Source organism: Nilaparvata lugens, chromosome 5 (assembly GCF_014356525.2).
Source record: "Nilaparvata lugens isolate BPH chromosome 5, ASM1435652v1, whole genome shotgun sequence".
In the NCBI taxonomy this organism is placed as follows: Eukaryota; Metazoa; Arthropoda; class Insecta; order Hemiptera; family Delphacidae; genus Nilaparvata; species Nilaparvata lugens.
This window is the reverse complement of record NC_052508.1, coordinates 56,481,935-56,500,522: the sequence shown is the minus strand read 5'-3', so window position 1 is coordinate 56,500,522 and position 18,588 is coordinate 56,481,935. Positions and strand designations below refer to the sequence as shown.

The 18,588-nt window shown below is 32.5% G+C and overlaps 2 protein-coding genes across 4 annotated transcripts; one reads left to right on the top strand and one right to left on the bottom strand.

Moving 5' to 3' along the window:
* Window positions 1–1,093: 1,093 nt before the first annotated feature.
* On the bottom strand, window positions 1,094–5,522 carry LOC111052268 (KRR1 small subunit processome component homolog). Its single transcript, XM_022338899.2, has 2 exons — window positions 4,785–5,522; window positions 1,094–1,570 (listed from the first exon to the last, which is right to left on the bottom strand). The coding sequence occupies exons 1-2, from the start codon at window positions 5,322–5,324 to the stop codon at window positions 1,103–1,105; spliced, it is 1,008 nt and encodes a 335-aa protein (XP_022194591.1). The 5' UTR covers window positions 5,325–5,522; the 3' UTR covers window positions 1,094–1,102.
* A 962-nt stretch (window positions 5,523–6,484) lies between these two features.
* On the top strand, window positions 6,485–17,411 carry LOC111052271 (alanine aminotransferase 1). 3 transcript variants are annotated; one of them, XM_039428829.1, is made up of 12 exons: window positions 6,485–6,910; window positions 7,548–7,637; window positions 8,812–8,920; window positions 9,383–9,516; window positions 10,263–10,376; window positions 11,126–11,255; window positions 11,796–11,875; window positions 12,660–12,780; window positions 13,249–13,370; window positions 14,246–14,431; window positions 16,004–16,140; window positions 17,224–17,410. In XM_039428829.1, exons 1-12 carry the CDS (start codon window positions 6,650–6,652, stop codon window positions 17,315–17,317), a joined length of 1,578 nt encoding a protein of 525 aa, XP_039284763.1. In that variant the 5' UTR covers window positions 6,485–6,649; the 3' UTR covers window positions 17,318–17,410. The 3 variants fall into 3 exon arrangements, 1 of the variants encoding a protein (XP_039284763.1); XR_005571400.1 differs by having other exon boundaries at window positions 6,528–6,910; window positions 14,246–14,435; window positions 17,224–17,411; XR_005571399.1 differs by having other exon boundaries at window positions 6,529–6,910; window positions 14,246–14,426.
* Window positions 17,412–18,588: the final 1,177 nt, after the last annotated feature.

Below are 18,588 nucleotides of genomic sequence, written 5' to 3'. Positions count from 1 at the left end.
CTGGACGAAGGCATGATACATCTGTCTAATTTCCCTAGCATTTAAAACATCACTGAGACACCTGAATGCATATATATATTTTTTCTTAATTTAGACAATAAAAAGTTGGTATGTTCTGCCCATCTCACTCTCGAATCAAACACTACCCCCAGATACTTATAAGAAGAAACGTTAATCCCATATCTGTAAAAATTTCAGGAGCTCCACCTCATCTATGCAAAGTTTGATTTTAGATTCCCAATTATCAGGCTTCAGATACAATTTGAACAAAAAAAAATCGAGTGGAAAAGATTGAGCATGAAAATTTCTACAATTAATGTTCAGTAACATTTTCACCTTAAATTGAAAATAAGCTCGAAATTCGAGAAAATTTGATTATTCTATTGCAAACTGTTGATTCTATTAAATGATTCACTATGAAGAGATAGCGTTATTGTCCTGTCACCAGTGGCTCAGATCTTTGTTTATAAGTAGACTTGAGATGCGCGTGAACACTAGCGTCAGGTGATCAATTCTCATAACGGCAAGGAAGGTTGTGTGAGTGCGCCACACCAGATTTTTTATGTTTAAATCATCACATTGTTCCTGTCTTAAAACTCCTTCCAACTTATATTACAAAGATACGCGGACAGATGGAAAGTAACATAGATATTGCAGTTTATTGTTTCAGACAGTAATTTTCAACAAATTCAAAATTAGAAGATGGAGACCTACCAAATTGATCCATCAATTGTGAAATAAGTAGGGAAGGTTTCATACCATCAAATTATCATATTATAATGAAAGTGTGTTATAATAAACATTATTTTTTATAATGTCAACATGAGCCAATACATGAAGGGAACTGCACTAAAAAATCAAAAGATACTGCCATAGCACAAGGTACACGGTGAAATAGTTACGTGATGCCTAATGTCATCAATTGAAACCAGTCATTTCTCAGTCATAAAATAGAATCTGAAACATTTAGGAGGGTCTGTTTCCCAAATGTCTCTCAAAGCTTGCACTATAACTGCTTCCCAAGATGAGGGTAGTATTATTTAAATAAGGAACATGGAAGAAAAATATCATTATACTAGTAAATGATACAAGATTGAAATGCTTACGATTTTTTTACTTTATTCTTTCTCAACTTTTTCTTCAATTGCTCAACATCAACTGAGTTTTGTTTAGTATTGTCTTTGGAAAAAGGTGTTTCCTGGGGTGGTACGAAAGCCTGTTGTCGCTTCTCCTGGCGAGATTTGTTTGCCTCTTCCTGTTTCTTCATTTTCTCCTCCTTCTTTTTCCTCCTCTTCTCGTCCTCCTTTAGGAAGTACTCACCACTGGCCAGCATCTTGTCCACTTTGCTCTCGGTCTGCGGTGGCGGGAAGGGGGTGTACTTCTTCTTCGGCTTTTTCTTGAGCGGCTCTTTCCTCTTGCTGATCGACTTGGACGCGAATTTCGGCAGGAATCGTTCCCAGTTCTCGTTTTTCAGCTTTGGATCTTTGGCAAGCTCGCGCTTGATCATCAACATTTTTATGTTGTATATGGGATGGACGTTTTTCATCGTGTCTTCCACAATTTCTCGCACCTGAAATCAACATAAACAAAGATCAAATTGTTATCTCACTTATATCTTTCACTGGATTGTTACAACTTTATTTTAAGTAGATATAATTGATTTTTAGTTGATATAACTGGATTGTTATATTATTTAACCTGTACGGAAACGGATAGATCAATGCCTTTATTTTACACTATTAGGTAACCCGTGCTCCGCAAGGGTCATTTTAAAACTTGACAAACTGAAAAAATGACAGAGTCTAATCTTGAAGAGTTTGAAATAGGTCTAGTACCATCCTCGGCTAATTAATGATGTATTTATGCAGAATTTCAAGATAATTAGACCAGTAGTTCAGACGTGATAATGCGTCAAACATAATTTTCCTATCCCGTACATGTATAGACCAGTTATTTCCTTTATTATAGTATAAAAGATGTATGATTTATCAGTCTCTTGAATGAGAATAACTTTTGAACGGCATAAAGAATAAAGTAGTACAGTGTTTTGAGAAATGGAAGATAGGTAGGCTCAAGTCAATTGTTTGAAAAGATCGGGAGAGTGGTCGACGTACGATACCAACTTCAATGTTTCAATTCTTCAAATACCTAATTTAAACAATTTTTTAAATTGAAAATAAAAATTTGTAGAAGTTTCTGAACAATTTCATGTTTGGCTAACATGAAAACGTGAAATCGTTCGCCTTGATAGTCTAGCCAAGAGGAACGCCTCCTAGACGGATCCCGCCAATAATAATAGGATCAGCACAACAGTAGGCTAGCTTCACTGGCCTTAAAGCATGCTATAGTGAGGTCCACGTTATAATGGCTAAGGAAAAATATAGGAGAACAACGTTGCCGATCATCTGTCTTGTTACTGCCTTCTACAGACGGTAGCTGATACAGGTTTATTGATGTAATATTATGTACGTTCTTGTTTAAAATAATCAATAATATTTTATTAAGAAAGAAATTATAATTCTCAATAATTTCATATAACATTTTCATAATTAAGATGGAATATTTTGTTAATTAATTATTAATTCTACATTGTTAAAAGACGATCTGGCAACAGAGCAGAGCGAGAAAGAGTTAGCGCTATCCGCCTTGTTGAATGATAGACAAGGTTAGCAATACCATTGCTAATCAAACACTGCCATCATAACGTGGATGTCACTATAGCATTGCTCTCAATTTCCGTCGATAATAGAAAACATTCGGGCTCAACTCACACTACCTCGACTGGAATCGTACGACTCCAGTCGAGGATACTCCAGTCTCACGGCCGTACGTCTTTTTCGCTCATTGTCACTACTTCAGTTCCATGCTACTCTATCTTCTAACCAAACTCTATTAAAAATATAAGATTTAATTCGTCACTAATTTGCATGTAATAAATGTTATAAAAATTATTATAAATATATTGTCTTATCTAATTCTTATTATTGTTTTATCTAGAATGATAAAACATCACTTTCATCAAACATAGCCTCACATTGATTAAAAATGCACGGTAATACGCAACTCAAGTCAAGGCTCAACCAACATGACGAGTGGACGCTCGACTCAGTCTCACAGTCGCGAGGTCGCGGAGACTAGAATCGACTGGTCTGAGTGTCACCATTTGAAAACACATGCTGCGTCAAGAAGAGACTAGAGTCGCAGTCTCTTCTCGACTTGAGTCGTGTAAGTGTGAGTTGAGCCTTAGAGGACTGAAATAAGGTTGGAAACCAGCAGAAGAGGATGGTATTCATCTAAAATTAATTGAATGTGGAGGATATACATTGAATTTCTTTTTCTGTAGAAGAGGCTCATAGTATTGCTTCAACTTTGCCCACAACACTTAGGCTCAACTCACACTTACGCGACTCACGTCGAGAAGAGACTGCGACCTCTAGTCGATGCAGCATGTGTTTTCAAATGGTGACGTCGCGGAGACTAGAATCGACTGGTCTGAGAGTCACTATTTGGAATCATTTGCTGCGTCGAGAAGAGACTAGAGTCGCATTCTCTTCTCGACTTGAGTCGTGTAAGTGTGAGTTGAGCCTTAGAGGACTGAAATAAGGTTGGAAACCAGCAGAAGAGGATGGTATTCATCTAAAATTAATTGAATGTGGAGGATATACATTGAATTTCTTTTTCTGTAGAAGAGGCTCATAGTATTGCTTCAACTTTGCCCACAACACTTAGGCTCAACTCACACTACCTCGACTGGAATCGTACGACTCCAGTCGAGGATACTCCAGTCTCACGGCCGTACGTCTTTTTCGCTCATTGTCACTACTTCAGTTCCATGCTACTCTATCTTCTAACCAAACTCTATTAAAAATATAAGATTTAATTCGTCACTAATTTGCATGTAATAAATGTTATAAAATTATTATAAATATATTGTCTTATCTAATTCTTATTATTGTTTTATCTAGAATGATAAAACATCACTTTCATCAAACATAGCCTCACATTGATTAAAAATGCACGGTAATACGCAACTCAAGTCAAGGCTCAACCAACATGACGAGTGGACGCTCGACTCAGTCTCACAGTCGCGAGGTCGCGGAGACTAGAATCGACTGGTCTGAGAGTCACTATTTGGAATCATTTGCTGCGTCGAGAAGAGACTGCGACCTCTAGTCGATGCAGCATGTGTTTTCAAATGGTGACGTCGCGGAGACTAGAATCGACTGGTCTGAGAGTCACTATTTGGAATCATTTGCTGCGTCGAGAAGAGACTAGAGTCGCATTCTCTTCTCGACTTGAGTCGCATAAGTGTGAGTTGAACCTAATATTTCAAAGTAGGTATTTTAAAGTGTAATCGATTAAGGCTATTACCTATCCATCTATCTTCACCAATACCAGCAGGGCCGTATTGGTTTTGCCAAGCGTTTATAACTATTCAATTTTATAGTACAAAGCTATCGAGATGGCAGAAATAGTTGAACAAGGCCTAACAAATAATGCAACAAAAATTCCTGTATTAAATAAAAAGGCTGTCTCCCAAGTAATTTATGATACGGTATGTCTTATTTTATGATAAGTCGAGACTATAAGGTGGCATTGGACCCAAAACACAAAACAAGTGGGTTTTTCATGAGGGTGAGATTAAAAAGATAGGACGGAGAAAACAGTTTATAAAGAGAGATAAAGAGAATGGGGATAGTTTGGGAATCATGAAATAAATAGACTGACACTACCCAAACACTGTGGAGACAAATAGCAAGGAGTAACTTAATAAATTCATTTACCTGCTGAAGACCTTTATATGGTCCCAAAGCGGCAACTGTTTGTCCTTGAATCTGGATGTAGCAATTCGTCAGTAACTCAATTGACTTGAGTGTACAACCTCCAGCACCAATCAATCTTTGACGTCTTTTTACGAATCGTTCTTTGTTCCGTACCAACGACCCTATTTTTATGATATCGGCACCAATATCATCATTCAAAACTCTACGCGCTTGTTCAAATGGAACACTTCGTGACATTAGCTTTATCATGTCTCTAGCTTTTATAATGATGTATGGATCCCATGTTTTTCGAGTTGTTTTTACTACCATACAACCTTCAATAACATCCAAATCTGCTTTTATATGATGCTCAGATAAACACTTTTGAACTAGTGGCCAAACTTGTCTAAGATATTGCTCTCTATACTTAGGGAATAACGTCGCAAACGAACTTTCTTCCAACATTCCATGTTTATTATCTTCGGGCTTGAATTTGGGAATTTCCATTGACCACGCATTGTCTACTGGAGCTGTTACAATACCTTCACTTTGTTCACTCATACTTAATCACAATCACTTTACAACGGGTAACAAACTAAATTTATTCAAGAATAACTATGTCAATTTTTCACTGTATCAAATTAAATAATATAATAACAAATCAATAATCAATGATCAACTCATTCACTATTTGTATAACCTTAACCTCAATAATAAAAATCAACCATGCTTTCGGCAAGACCAACTAGATTGCATGTCAGCTGTTGTCAGCTTGACTTGTCACTGTGCCTCAAGAGAGCAGTGATGGCGAAACGCGGGAGTTTTAAAATGCGACAAATCTGTTATCGACTTTTTTAACGTCATTAAGAACCAAAATAATTGTTTGGTTCTGATTCGTTACGGACAATTTGTTGAAATGACTAGCTGTGAGCTAAAGACGTTTTAATAGTCACAGATTACCTCGCCTTTTTGCCATTGATACTAAATTATAATTATTATGTATTTGCATAGAAGATATTAACTTAATTGACCAACTTTCATGAGTAATTTCATTCTCTTTTTTCATGCCTATACTAGACCCATGTTAATATTCACCCAGTGGCGTGCACAGAAAAACATTTTGGGTAAATCATAATAACAACATTGGCGTAGTAAGCACTACACCGAGAGTCTATTTCATACCCCCAGTACAAAGTGTGTTTCGGGTCCTGGGGAGGCCCTCAGAAAATCATGAGAATATATACCTTCAATTTGGTGCGATGCTACACGCTATTTCTAGCGCGGACTTGAAAACTAACATTCCATTCAAGTTTTTTTGTGTTCAGTAGGCTACTTATTATTACTTCGATTTTCACTTGAAAATTTCATAGGCCTATAAGTTACCGTACGGTAGGTACGTTTTTTTTGGTTGAGTAGCGAAATAGGACATAATAGAATGAAATTTTATTAGTCAATCAATTTTTCCTTATAGCTCTGCTTGGACCAATCCCTACCTCTTATAACAAGTGTGGTTTAAAGAAGGTTTTTTGCATATTATTGAAGTTCATGAACCAATAAGAGTTAGGTAGGTAGGTACCGTAAAAGTTTTGTTCAGTCAAGTCATCAAGTTGTTCAAAGTCTTGTATAAATTTTGACAGAGCCGTTTTTGAAAATAACTCCAGAATTAAAATTTCCAGAATTTTTCATCCTGAGTAGTCAGTCAGCTGGACCTTATATTAGCCAAATCTACTTTTGAATAAAAATCTATTCTACGGTAACTATTATAATATTGTCTGAATAATAAATTTAGAAAATATATTATCACAGCTGTCCCTTGATTTATGCTATTAAATTTGTAGTTCAAAAATAATGTGGTTAATGATAGAGCGATAATACAAAACTTTGAAATGTCAAAATTAAAAATGACTTATATTATTCCAAATAATCTTTGGTGGATAAAAATGGTATGCCCTCCATTGTCCATCACGAATTCCAAGAACATATTTTGGAATGGACTAAATTTGAGAAAACAACATAGTAAAGTTTGCCATAAAAATAAGAAAATTTTGAATATGGATACATTGCAAGAACAAATAAGTAAACTAGAGAATAGTGACCCTGGAAGCATTAGGGAACAGTCAAAACAAATCATAAAGGAAATCGCTGAGGTGGGTTGATTTTGATTTACTTTTTTATAAAACTCATTTTTTTATAAATTTATTTCAACTTGAATGTAGAATTCAACTTTTTCTACTCAATAACAAGGTAAAATTATTATTTTTTAATTGAACAATTTAAAATTCAGTTTTAAATTGATACAAAACTAAATTATTATCAAGTAGGTCTACATTATGAGTAATTCTTTGCAAGATGATAATAATTCTAACACTAATGCTAAGTTGCACAAAAGCCTGTTAAATTTTTACAGTGATTAATAAATATCTTGAAGACTAATCGGAGAAGCCTTTTTTAAAGAAATCCTCTAAATGGTTTTTGTAGCAACCGTGTCTAAATTGAATCAAAAATCAAAAGCAATTTACCAATTGATCTACAATAAGTAAACAGTTTAATAATATTAGTTTTTTCATGCAAAAATAATACTTTAAATATTTACTATGTTTATGTAGACCTAGGTCTACATAGGTCTATGTAGACCTAGATTGATAAATTTTTAGCGAATTTATTGATTAAATTAATATTTTGTATAGTAATAATGTTCCAATTGAATTAATAGCCACTTTATAACTGGATATCGTATATAGTGGAATTATATTTTGGAAACTGAAATCTAAGGTGGTTTTACAGGGAAAGAGGACTGGGGTTTGCTTTGTGACTGAAGCCGATAATGATGATTTGCATGCAGCAGGTACAACTCCTATCACATTTCTCCGCCAGGTAAAAGTTTCATTTTTTAACTTTGTAATTTTTTTACCGTACTAATTTTTATACTGAGCTGTGTAACTGCATAATCATATAATACCCATCAGCTTTTTCTATAGTCATTTTTTGTTATACTAGGTAGCCTACTTTAGAGAAATACTGTTTAGGTTTAGGTATTGAAATTGAAAAAAAAAAAAAAAAAATGGGATCATACAATAATTATGGTATAATTATTTATTGGTTCACAGGAACTAATCACTCTCTGTTAAATATTAAAAAAAATAGTATTTAACTATATTTTAGTATTGAAAAAAGACAAATTCCAATTGGATAAATTTTTTGCAAACCTTTTTTTTCATTCTGTCAAAGTTGTTCCCATACTAAATGTTCTACAAACTCATTTTTCAAGGGACAAGCATTCAAATAAGTATAGACAGTCTGCCAGTTGTCATGAGTTTGTCCAGATTGTAATTATTTGTCCAACTTTTTCTCAGTATGGAGTCGCAACTACTACCGTACTAACAAAAAAAAAATCATTCACAAATTTATAGGACTAATAATAATAGGATACCGTATAATAATTTAAAGAGGCTTATCTCACTTTGTAATTTCTGACTTGACTAATCTATATTGGAAATCAACAGCAGCAAAAAATACTGCAATATTCATTAAGTGAATTTTACCCTATACAGTAAATAAGTAGTGTTATTGTCTTTACTTTAGTAATTAAATAAATTAATTTTCGTCTACTCCATGGTTGCAGTTGACTTACCTACCTCCTACCTTTCTCTTCTTCTTCATTCTCCTTCTTCTTCGTCTTCTTTTTTATTCTTGGCCTTTTCCGTCTTTTCTTCTTCCGTTCCTTTATTTTTAGTATCCTCTTTATTATTAAGTAGGTACTAGTTTTTATTCTGTATTTTTTTCAAGAAATTTGTTTTGGATCATTTTTGTTAAAAAATATTTTTGAAAAACATTTATATTGCAACTCACACCTGCGCACAGGGTTTCTTTGCAGGTGTAAATTCTTATATATATATATTTTTTGTCTTCAAAGTGTTGTATATATCTTTTTTGAGAATCAATAAAATTTAAATTTGAATTATACTGTATATTGTATATTAAACCATTGTTACATTAAAATCAAGCAAACAATCAATTTTAAAATAATTTCTGCTTTGTTTTATTGCAGGTTCTTGTTCTCTGCATGTATCCTACACTTCTGCAAGATTCTCGGTTTTCGGAAGATGCAAAGTGCAGAGCCAAATGCATCCTATCAAGTATCAAAGGCTCCAGTTTAGGTAGGCTAATATCAATTTTTTTCTATCATGTTGAATTTATCATATTTGCCAAATTTAAATAAAAAAAAATACATAACTCTAATCTCATCATTTAATACGGTATTATGAAAAGTACTTTGAGGTAGAGACTTTATGATGAAATTGTATGTAAGGCTGTTTTGTGTAGTTTTTTAAGGCTGGTTTTTTTTCTTCAGTTTTGAATTGTACAAGATTATATCCTCCTTATACCTAAAACTACGATAGGAATTGGAATTATTGTGTTTTAGGCCTATATCCGATTAATTGGCATTGAATGCTTGGAACTCTCATTTCTCTGAGATAACAGCCAATCATTTTTTCTTACCTGTTGTGGAGTCTAGGATAAATAAAATTCTGTAGTTGATTATTACTCAATTGGAAATTGTAGAGAACAATAATTTCAGATGGAATTTATTTTTTGTATAAATTAATTCTTCTTTCCAGGATCTTGTCCCCACCACCTAGGATTACCTCTCATCAGAGAACATATAGCTGAATATATTTCAACAAGAGACAATGGTGTTAAATCTGAGCCAAGTAATCTAATTCTACATAGCTCAGCACAGGATGCCATCAAGGTAATTTACTTTGAAAAATACACATAAGGGTATGGTATAATCTCTGTAATTCATTTATATGATTTTTTCAAAAAACAATATTTTTTATGTGGAAGGTAAACAAGTGAGTTTAATGCGCTATTACCATAGAGCATTAATAATAGCATAAGAGCTGTTGTTTCTCTTTACTATTACTCTTTGAAGAAAAACATACAGTTTATTCTACGATAATGAGGATGCATAAAAATATAAATTATTTTCTTCTGCAATATGTTGTGATATATTATGAACAACTTCGGCTTGAATAATTTGGTCGCGCACAGCGTGAATGAATAAGACAATTACCTTTTTGGACAGATATGGGAAGCTTTGGAATTAGACTATTGAGTCATTGTTATCATAATTTATCTTTAGAGAATAAGAATGTATCCATATAAATCGATAAATTCAAAGAAAGAAATAAATATACTGTATAATTATTTTAGTGGTATAGCCGATTATCATGAATTAATATTATCAACAGATGGAAATTACTGAGATATTGCAACCATTCAAATGCTAATGATTTAATAATAATTATTAATTAATATTATGAATATGATGAGTTTCGGAAAAAGGATATACAGCACCGTATTGTCAAGAATAAGTTATTGTGATAATTCATAATTCCACCTGAACTATTCTAAGATTGAAGCAGTTTGGGGAAAAAAATAAAAATAGCTGTGGGATATGAAGCTGAATTATTACTAGTTTTTATTTATTTTCAGAACACTTTGAAATTGTTCGCGAGAACAATAGATGGGAAACCCACCGGAGTCCTTCTCCCTATTCCACATCCTCCCGTTTATAGTGCATGGTTGTCTGAGCTAGGATTATATGAGGTGAGTTCAATGATGAATCAATATGGAAAATAGCAAATATAATTTGATCTTATTACAGCTTAGCCTATTTCAGGATTCGGTTTCTGTCCTACAAGTATAGTAACAGATATAACAGATTGACAGTTACAAGGGTATCTAGTCATTATTATGACGCTGTCCAAGTTTATTTATTGGATAGAGAAAACAATACAATAGTCAGAAAAGAAAAAAAACAGGCTCTACAATTTATAATTGGATAGAGAAAACAATACAATAGTCAGAAAAGAAAAAACAGGCTATTGCCCAAAACTTCTATTTCTTATTTTTTTTTCACAAATTGTCCAAATATATTAAAAGGTATATCATTTGAAATTAGATATCGATACCTATAAATATGAAAATAAAATGTATCTCTCATTGTTATATTATGGTATTCTAAGATTGCAATACAGGCTATACATATTTTTGATTCACATGAATCCTTAAATACAGCTTTAGAAATTTTTTGAAAATGTTAGAGTATAGTTTAGATCCTTCTCTGTTAGAACAGTTTGCTACTGGAGATCAATGGTGAAGTAAATATAATATCTTTCCCGCCACAATCACTCACAATATTATAGGCTACTCTCGTATTATTATTTTTATGATCTCTCATCTCATTATCAATGCACAATAAATACATATTTTGTATGGGAATCATGTAGCAGAAAAAAATGCAACATTAATTTTATTATTTTACAAATTATTTCAATTTCTATCATAATTTCCAGATAGGATATCAATTAAACGAGAAAAAGAATTGGAATTTCAACAAAAAACAATTGGAAAAAAGTATAGCTGATGCTCAATGCCATTCTGTACCGAGGGTTCTTGTGGCAGTAAATCCTGGAAATCCTACTGGTAATTTTCTCGTGATTTTTCTTGCTTCATAATTTACAATTATTCCAATTTCAGATGATTAATTTCAAATTCATTGATACTGTAGATGATTTTTCTGAATGAACAGATTCAGCAATGGCTGATCAGTCTCTTTGGAGTGATTTAGAAGATTCAAGAAGAAAATAAATTTGAATACTAGAAATGTAGTGAATTCTTCAAATCAATTAATGATATTGTGGAATGTCTCCATAATTGGAAGAAAACAGTTTTATTCTTGTCACATCCAAGTTTATTAGAATAATTGTATACATGACGATTAAATAATTAAGTTATTTGTTAATCATGATGATTAAAAGAACAGGTGCATCCATGTATTAGTACAGCTGAAGATGTGTTGCTTCCTACACGAAATTGCAGTCATGTCTACAAATATGATAAATAATATGGATGTGACAAAAATAAAACTGTTTCTCCAATGGTAGTATATATTTTTGTACACAGTATTAGAGTTGAGATTTCAAAATAACTTTCAACTTATAATTCACAATAATTGCTTTTCAGGTCAAGTATTCTCAAGACAGAATATTACAGAAATCATCAAATTAGCTCACAAAGAAAAACTATTCATCTTGGCAGATGAGGTCAGTAAATTAATTTGAAAACAATATAGTATTTGAAACATGATCATAATCCATGTTAGTGTGGAATCAAAATAGTATCAGCATACTCTTCAATGTTTCTTTCCATTACGAACTGCTTGCTAATAATCACTTTTGAAGTTTTGAACACTTAAATTACGACATAGCAGTCTGATTTTTATAAATAAAAGCTATTAGCTTATGTGTTGAGGAAGGGCCTAGTATCCGAAATGTAAAGTAGAAGCTATTGTAAGTAGAAGTGTAAGTAGAAGCAAATGTAAGTAGAATGCAAATGTAAGTATAGAAGCTAATAGCTTAGCTTCAAATGTAAGTAGAAGCTAATAGCTTTTATTTATAAAAATCAAACTGCTATATCGTAATTTAAGTGTTCAAAAGTGATCAATGTTATATTTTATAAAAGTTTGATTGATTTTTAACATCTTCAAGAGTTATGCATTGTACTTTAAAACAAAATATAATGTAATTAAGGACTTTCAGATTAAAAAAAATAATTTTCACCTAGTTAGACCTTCCTTAATTTTACAGTAAAGGGATCATGACAGGTGTGTACTGTACTGTTCTTAATACGATAGAGCAGAAGCTCACTACTGTTTTGGAAGATTGAAGCAGACTTTTCTAATCACGAAGAAATTCAGAGTAGCCTACACATTATAGAATTATGCTATAAATTATTTCAAGTTTTGAGAAATTGCAGCAGTATTTTCAAATCACGAAGTAATGCAGAAAATAGATTAGAATGATCATATTATAAATTAATGATTTCCAGATTTATCAAGAAAATGTGTATAGTGAGACGTCTGAGTTTTATTCGTTCAAAAAGGTGAAGCACGAGCTTGGGCCACCATTCGATAGGATGGAATTGGCTTCTTTCCTTTCGGCATCGAAGGGTGAGTCAATGCTCAACATGAATAAATAATTAAAATAAAAACTACTAGCTAACTTACTAAACGAAATCAGATTAGAAATCGTATAGTTTTTCGTTGTTTATTTGCTGATTTATGATAGTAAAATAGTAAGGTATATGTAAGAATGAGTTATAAGCTATATTATTTTTAAGCCACTTGATATTTGGCATTTGCATTTATTGGAAAAACGCACTTTAGTGTAAAGCCAGCACAGCAAACTGGAATACCGGCATCGTTCGATCATAACTACACTGGGATATTTTATTGATATACGTTTCTAAAAATTGGATAGTTCAAGTTTCTGTACTTTATAATAATCATGCTAATAGTATAGTGTGTTTCCTTGGGCATTTTTGTATTTGAGCATATGAATAATATGATACTAATGAGCGAAGTTAGAAATAAGTTTCTATTACAAAAAAACAAAACAAAATAACCATCACTTTTCAGGAATCTATGGCGAGTGCGGTTTGAGTGGCTGTTGTGTTGAATTTGATGAAATTGATGAAGAAGTAAGGGAGAAAATAAAAATAAGTCATTCCAACTTATTAGGTCCAAATATGGTTGGCCAGGTGAGATTTTTTAATCTTATTTCAGTTTAATTTTAGACTACAGTACTGATTCCTATAAATTACAAAGTATGGTGATGATCTAACTGATTTTTTATGTTTGGAAATTTACATATTTGGATGGCTTCATATGAATTGAATTTATTTATTTCCATAGAATAATACAACATATTATAGAAATAATACATACACAGGGTATAGCAACTACAAAAGTTCAAATTACTTGAATAAAGCAAAACATAATAGTGGGAATTATCCCCATTACTTTGATAAAAACATTATTACTATTACTAAATACTACTATATTATACAACTATAGATCTTTAATATTATACGGAAATGTATTATTAAGGTGAATGTGCAGCATACCAATACCCTGATCATGAAATTAATATTTCTCAAGAGTATCTACTGTCAATTGAAAACACAAATTTATCGGTAATAAATTAATAATACCATTCACCTTTCTTAAATTAAATAAACACTTATAAACTTCTTACTGCTCTAGTAAGATTATTAATTCAACTTCAAAATAGAATTCCTGAATGTTAATACTCAAACAAGCCACACAAATCTCGAACTGTCTATTTTCATAAAAATATAAACATATATTATGAAACATAATTCAATTAAAAATGAATTCAATATACGTTACATAGGTTTCCAAAATATGGAATTTCTATGCTGATAAAATTATGAGATATTCTTAGAGAACACACACTTGTCGAGAATAAATATTAATATTATCTTACACATTAATATGTTTAAACTCATATTACTCACGCACAAGTGATAATAAACTTTTGGATCTCTGTTAAGAATATAGTCATTGTTAGCAAATAAGTTTGTAATCTATATTTTTGATATTTGCTTTTGAGGTGGTGTTGAGTTGCATGGCGAAACCCCCCACTGAAGAAAATGACAGTTTTGAATTATATCTGAGAGAAAAGTGCTGTATTCTGACGGGACTGATGCAAAAGGCGAAATTGGTTTCTGACAGACTGAATGCTATTCCTGGCATAACAATAGCTCCAATTGAAGGTGGACTGTATGGCTATGGTAAGGCAAGTAAGTTTGACTAAACGCAAATTCAATTGCAGATTGATGAGAAAGTATACATTTTATTTGTTCCATAAATATACAGATGGAAATTACTGAGATATTGCAATTAATCAAATGCCAATGAATTAATTATTATTATTAAACGAAAATCCAAATTAAATGCTGTAACTGACCTCGAAGACTTCTGCTACTGCAAATATTGACAACAGGGTAAACAGCTAGATGGAAATTATTTCAAATTAATTTTTGAATAGTAGCGCTCATCTAATTTCCATCTAGCTCTTTAGCCTGTTGTCAATATTTGCAGTAGCAGAAGTCTTCGGGGTTAATTACAGCATTTAATTTGGATTTTAGTTTAAAAATAATAATTAATTCCATAAATATAATATCATGTAAGTTTGAATAAATTCAAATTCAGATAGTAGCCTATATAGGCATAGAGAAACAATAGCGTAAGTAGATATCCCATGGTATAGGGCGTTTATGTCGCAACTTTTACTGTTATCTCAAGCCGATAGCTCATGTAATTCTTTCCCGTGAAGCTGTGTGACACTGGTAGTCTCTCATATTGTGCCGTTCATACACTCTTACCCCAACAAAACAGTAAAACTCGACAATAATCAACAGTAATCGGCTTGAGATAACAGTAAAAGTTCATAAACGCCCTATACCAAGGGACATCTACTTACGCTATTGTTTCTCTATGCTATAGGTGAGCTACATTTCATTTGTGCCATGTAAAACATAATATAATATATATTCATGTAACTTTGATTATTATTATTCTATCATCCTTGTTGAATAAATTCAAAAATAAGTTCCATAATTTTCAAAACATTTTGTAAACATTCAATCAAGTAATAATTTATATTATATTAATCGGTTATCGGAATTTAGTACCTTTTAGTTCACAGGATTTTATTTCACAAAATTATTCCAATAATTAACCCAAATTCCCTCAAAGTTGGAAAGTTATTACTCTGAATAAGGCAATATTTTGAGTTGCACAAAATATCCGTGTTGCCATATTGTACGAAATTTCAATCCACAATAATTTCCATTTGTTGCAAGCCACATGACTGGATAATTTATATTAAGTTTGACGCAGTTGGAAACATCGATCTTTGAGGCGAGAAAAATACTGCTAAGCTCCTTACCAGAACTTCAAAAATTTATGTGATAAATCGCATGCAGGTGAAGGTCGTGGCCACAACAGCTATAATGTCTATAATACAGAAGGCCTAGCATAATCTACCCTATCTTGAATGAAATACGTTCCAAAATTAAAATTTAATTTCAATATGATGTAGTAATGTACAAACCCTGTATGGTATTTCTTTTCATTGGACTAATATTTTGAAAATTCTAAAAATACACATTACACAGTAGAGGGTACTTGCAAGCTGAACCGTTGCTGTAATCAACATTTTTCAAATATTGAAAGACACACCTCCCTTATCACGAAATTATTATTTGGTTCGCGTGACTTCTCGATCATTCTATATTATATAGTGTCTTGTTTCCAAGTTTCCTGAAAAATGTATTTGTAAATGATTGTATTGTTTTGTGCTTAGGTTGAATTACCGAAGTCGGCTACTTATGAAAACCTTGATCCGAGTGAACTATGGTGCAAGAAGCTACTGGAAAGCACAGGCATTCGTTTCACCCCTGGATCGGCATTTGGCACAATACCCGATTCATATTATTTCAGGTGAGATGAACAATTTTCTCATTTAATAGCAGGTGTTTATCCAAATTCAGCTTTCTCAAGATTAGTCAATCTATTAAGTTGCATGAAGTATTTATTCTCAAAAAAGAAAACTTGACAATCAATTGAAATTCTGTAGTTTTTATCTTGCTGGTATTTGAGATACACTCCTGTTTCTCATTATCAATTATTGGAAATAATAAAAGAGAAATATTTGTAACTGTATAATAATTTAAAATTTTCAATGAAAGCTATATAAATAGAAATAAGGACTTCTGCTACTGCAAATATTGACCGAAGAACTAAATAGAAGGAAGCTTGATGAATGAAACTGTGCAAAAATTGTGCCCAGACCGGGAATCGAACCCGTTACCTCTACGTTGCCGGCGGAGCGGCTTTAACCCTATATAGCTTTCATTGGAAATTGGAAATATTCATTATACAGTAATAATATTCCAGCATTTGGTTAACTGCAGTTACTTTTTAAAAATCTTCCATCAGAAATATTTGTATTGAATCAATTTCGTCGTTGAATTGGCCAATTATTAAAGTTGCTGACTTGGAAATAGAACAGTGCTATTTTTTGTAGCAGTTAAAAAATAGTATGCAGAGTAATCTTTTAAAAGATGCTTTCAAGTAGCCTAACTCATTACTTTCCAAGGTAACATGCAGCCTACTCTTATTCATTACTATTTACTTTATTGAGCCGTATGCACCATCTCAGTTTACACGGAGGATAAATCAGCTATTATTTATTCATTTATACATTGATCGACACAATATCATTCTCAACTATGAATGATTAAGGAACTTAATCATTAACAACTAGGAATGATTAATGGAGAATGAACAACAGGCTTGAAGCCCAAAATGTTATTTTGAAACAACTTATTACTTAATTAATTCCAACTATATTATTGTTATTACTTTCAACTCGCATAACGCAACTCTTTAATAAATGCGACCAAGTATATTCATGTAATATGGTAGATAAAAACATACTGAACTTTGAATCACATTTTCAATGATCTCTAATCTTCAGAGAAAAAGGCTTGTTTAAAAACTACGTCCATATTGATGTTTCAGAATCAGTTTTGTTCAACCTTTTGAGACTCTGGAGAATATTACGGATGCAGTGAAGCGACACCACTTGGAGTTTTTGAAAAGCTACAAGAAATGATGAGCTGATAGTGTGTGATCGAAGTGAAATCTGTCATTTTTGTCATGTATCCCTTCTGTGAAGAATAATAAAGTATCTTGTCAATAAAGAAAATGTTTTCTCAATTCTAATTATGAAAGAAGAAAATGTTTTCTCAATTCTAATTCTGATTGCAGTCGCAATCAGTCGCTCGAGGCGGACGGACGGTATAATCTCTCAGATAACAAGTGTTTTTCAACTCCGCTACTTTCTATTACTTGTTGAGTTATCATTTTATTTCAAATAATTATATAATAGTTCAAGTATAATGGCGCGGTGTAATTACTGTGATAGCAATCTACCAGCATCAGGATTTGTGACATGTGATGGTTGCAAGAATAGCTACCACTTTGGATGCAGTTTGAAGGAAGCGGCCTACAATAGAATGTCTTCCGACGAAAAGAAGAAATGGCGTTGTATGCATGTGTGTAAGAGTGCAAAATGTGGACAGGGATCTGCAGGTAATACAATAAACTCTTTATTTAATACAGAGGTGTCTTCTAATACTGAACTTTCCGAAATTAAATCAATTCTAACTTTGCTGAATGATAAAATAACCAACATTGAATCTGTTTGTACCACAATACAAGGAAGTCAGGAGTTTATTTCCGAAAAATATGATAGCCTTCTTGAAGAAATTAAATCAATTAGGGAAGAAAATAACAAACTCTCCAAAGAGATTCATGTAGTTAAAAAACAATCACGTTCCAAGGACTGTGTAATCGAAGATTTGAGGCTACAATTAAACGATCTCGATCAATATGGTAGAGGTTGGAACTTGGAAATTCATGGGTTGGAAGATTCCTCGAAAAAGGAGCCTAGGGAGCTGCTGAAGAAAATTGCAGATAAAATTGAAATAAATTTAAAGGACGACGACATAAGTGCCGCTCACCCTCTACCAGTGCGTGAAAAAAATCGTCCGCCAGCATTAATCGTGCAGTTCGTTTCCAGAGACGTTAGAAAAACCTGGTTGAAGAAAGGAAAGGCCGCAAGACTAACTGATAAATCGCTTGGTGGCCAAAGTGATAAGAAAGTGTATTTCAATGAGAACTTGACCTCATACAATAAAAAACTATTGTCGCTAGCGAAAAGTAGAGCCAAAACAATGAACTATAAGTTTGTGTGGACCAACAATGGCAGGATCCTAGCACGAAAAGCAGAAAACACTCATATAATTAATATTAGAACCTCCGAGGACTTGGATAAACTAATTTAATTCATATAATAAATAATTCTAAATATTATTCTCTCTG

Coding starts and splice junctions, on each gene's coding strand:
- LOC111052268 (XM_022338899.2), bottom strand. CDS start 5,324: ATGAGTGAACAAAGTGAAGGTATTGTAACAGCTCCAGTAGACAATGCG. Junction 1,571..4,784: donor CATATAAAGGTCTTCAGCAG/GTAAATGAATTT, acceptor TGTTGATTTCAG/GTGCGAGAAATTGTGGAAGA.
- LOC111052271 (XM_039428829.1), top strand. CDS start 6,650: ATGTCAAAATTAAAAATGACTTATATTATTCCAAATAATCTTTGGTGG. Junction 7,638..8,811: donor CTATCACATTTCTCCGCCAG/GTAAAAGTTTCA, acceptor GTTTTATTGCAG/GTTCTTGTTCTCTGCATGTA. Junction 14,432..16,003: donor GACTGTATGGCTATGGTAAG/GCAAGTAAGTTT, acceptor TTTTGTGCTTAG/GTTGAATTACCGAAGTCGGC.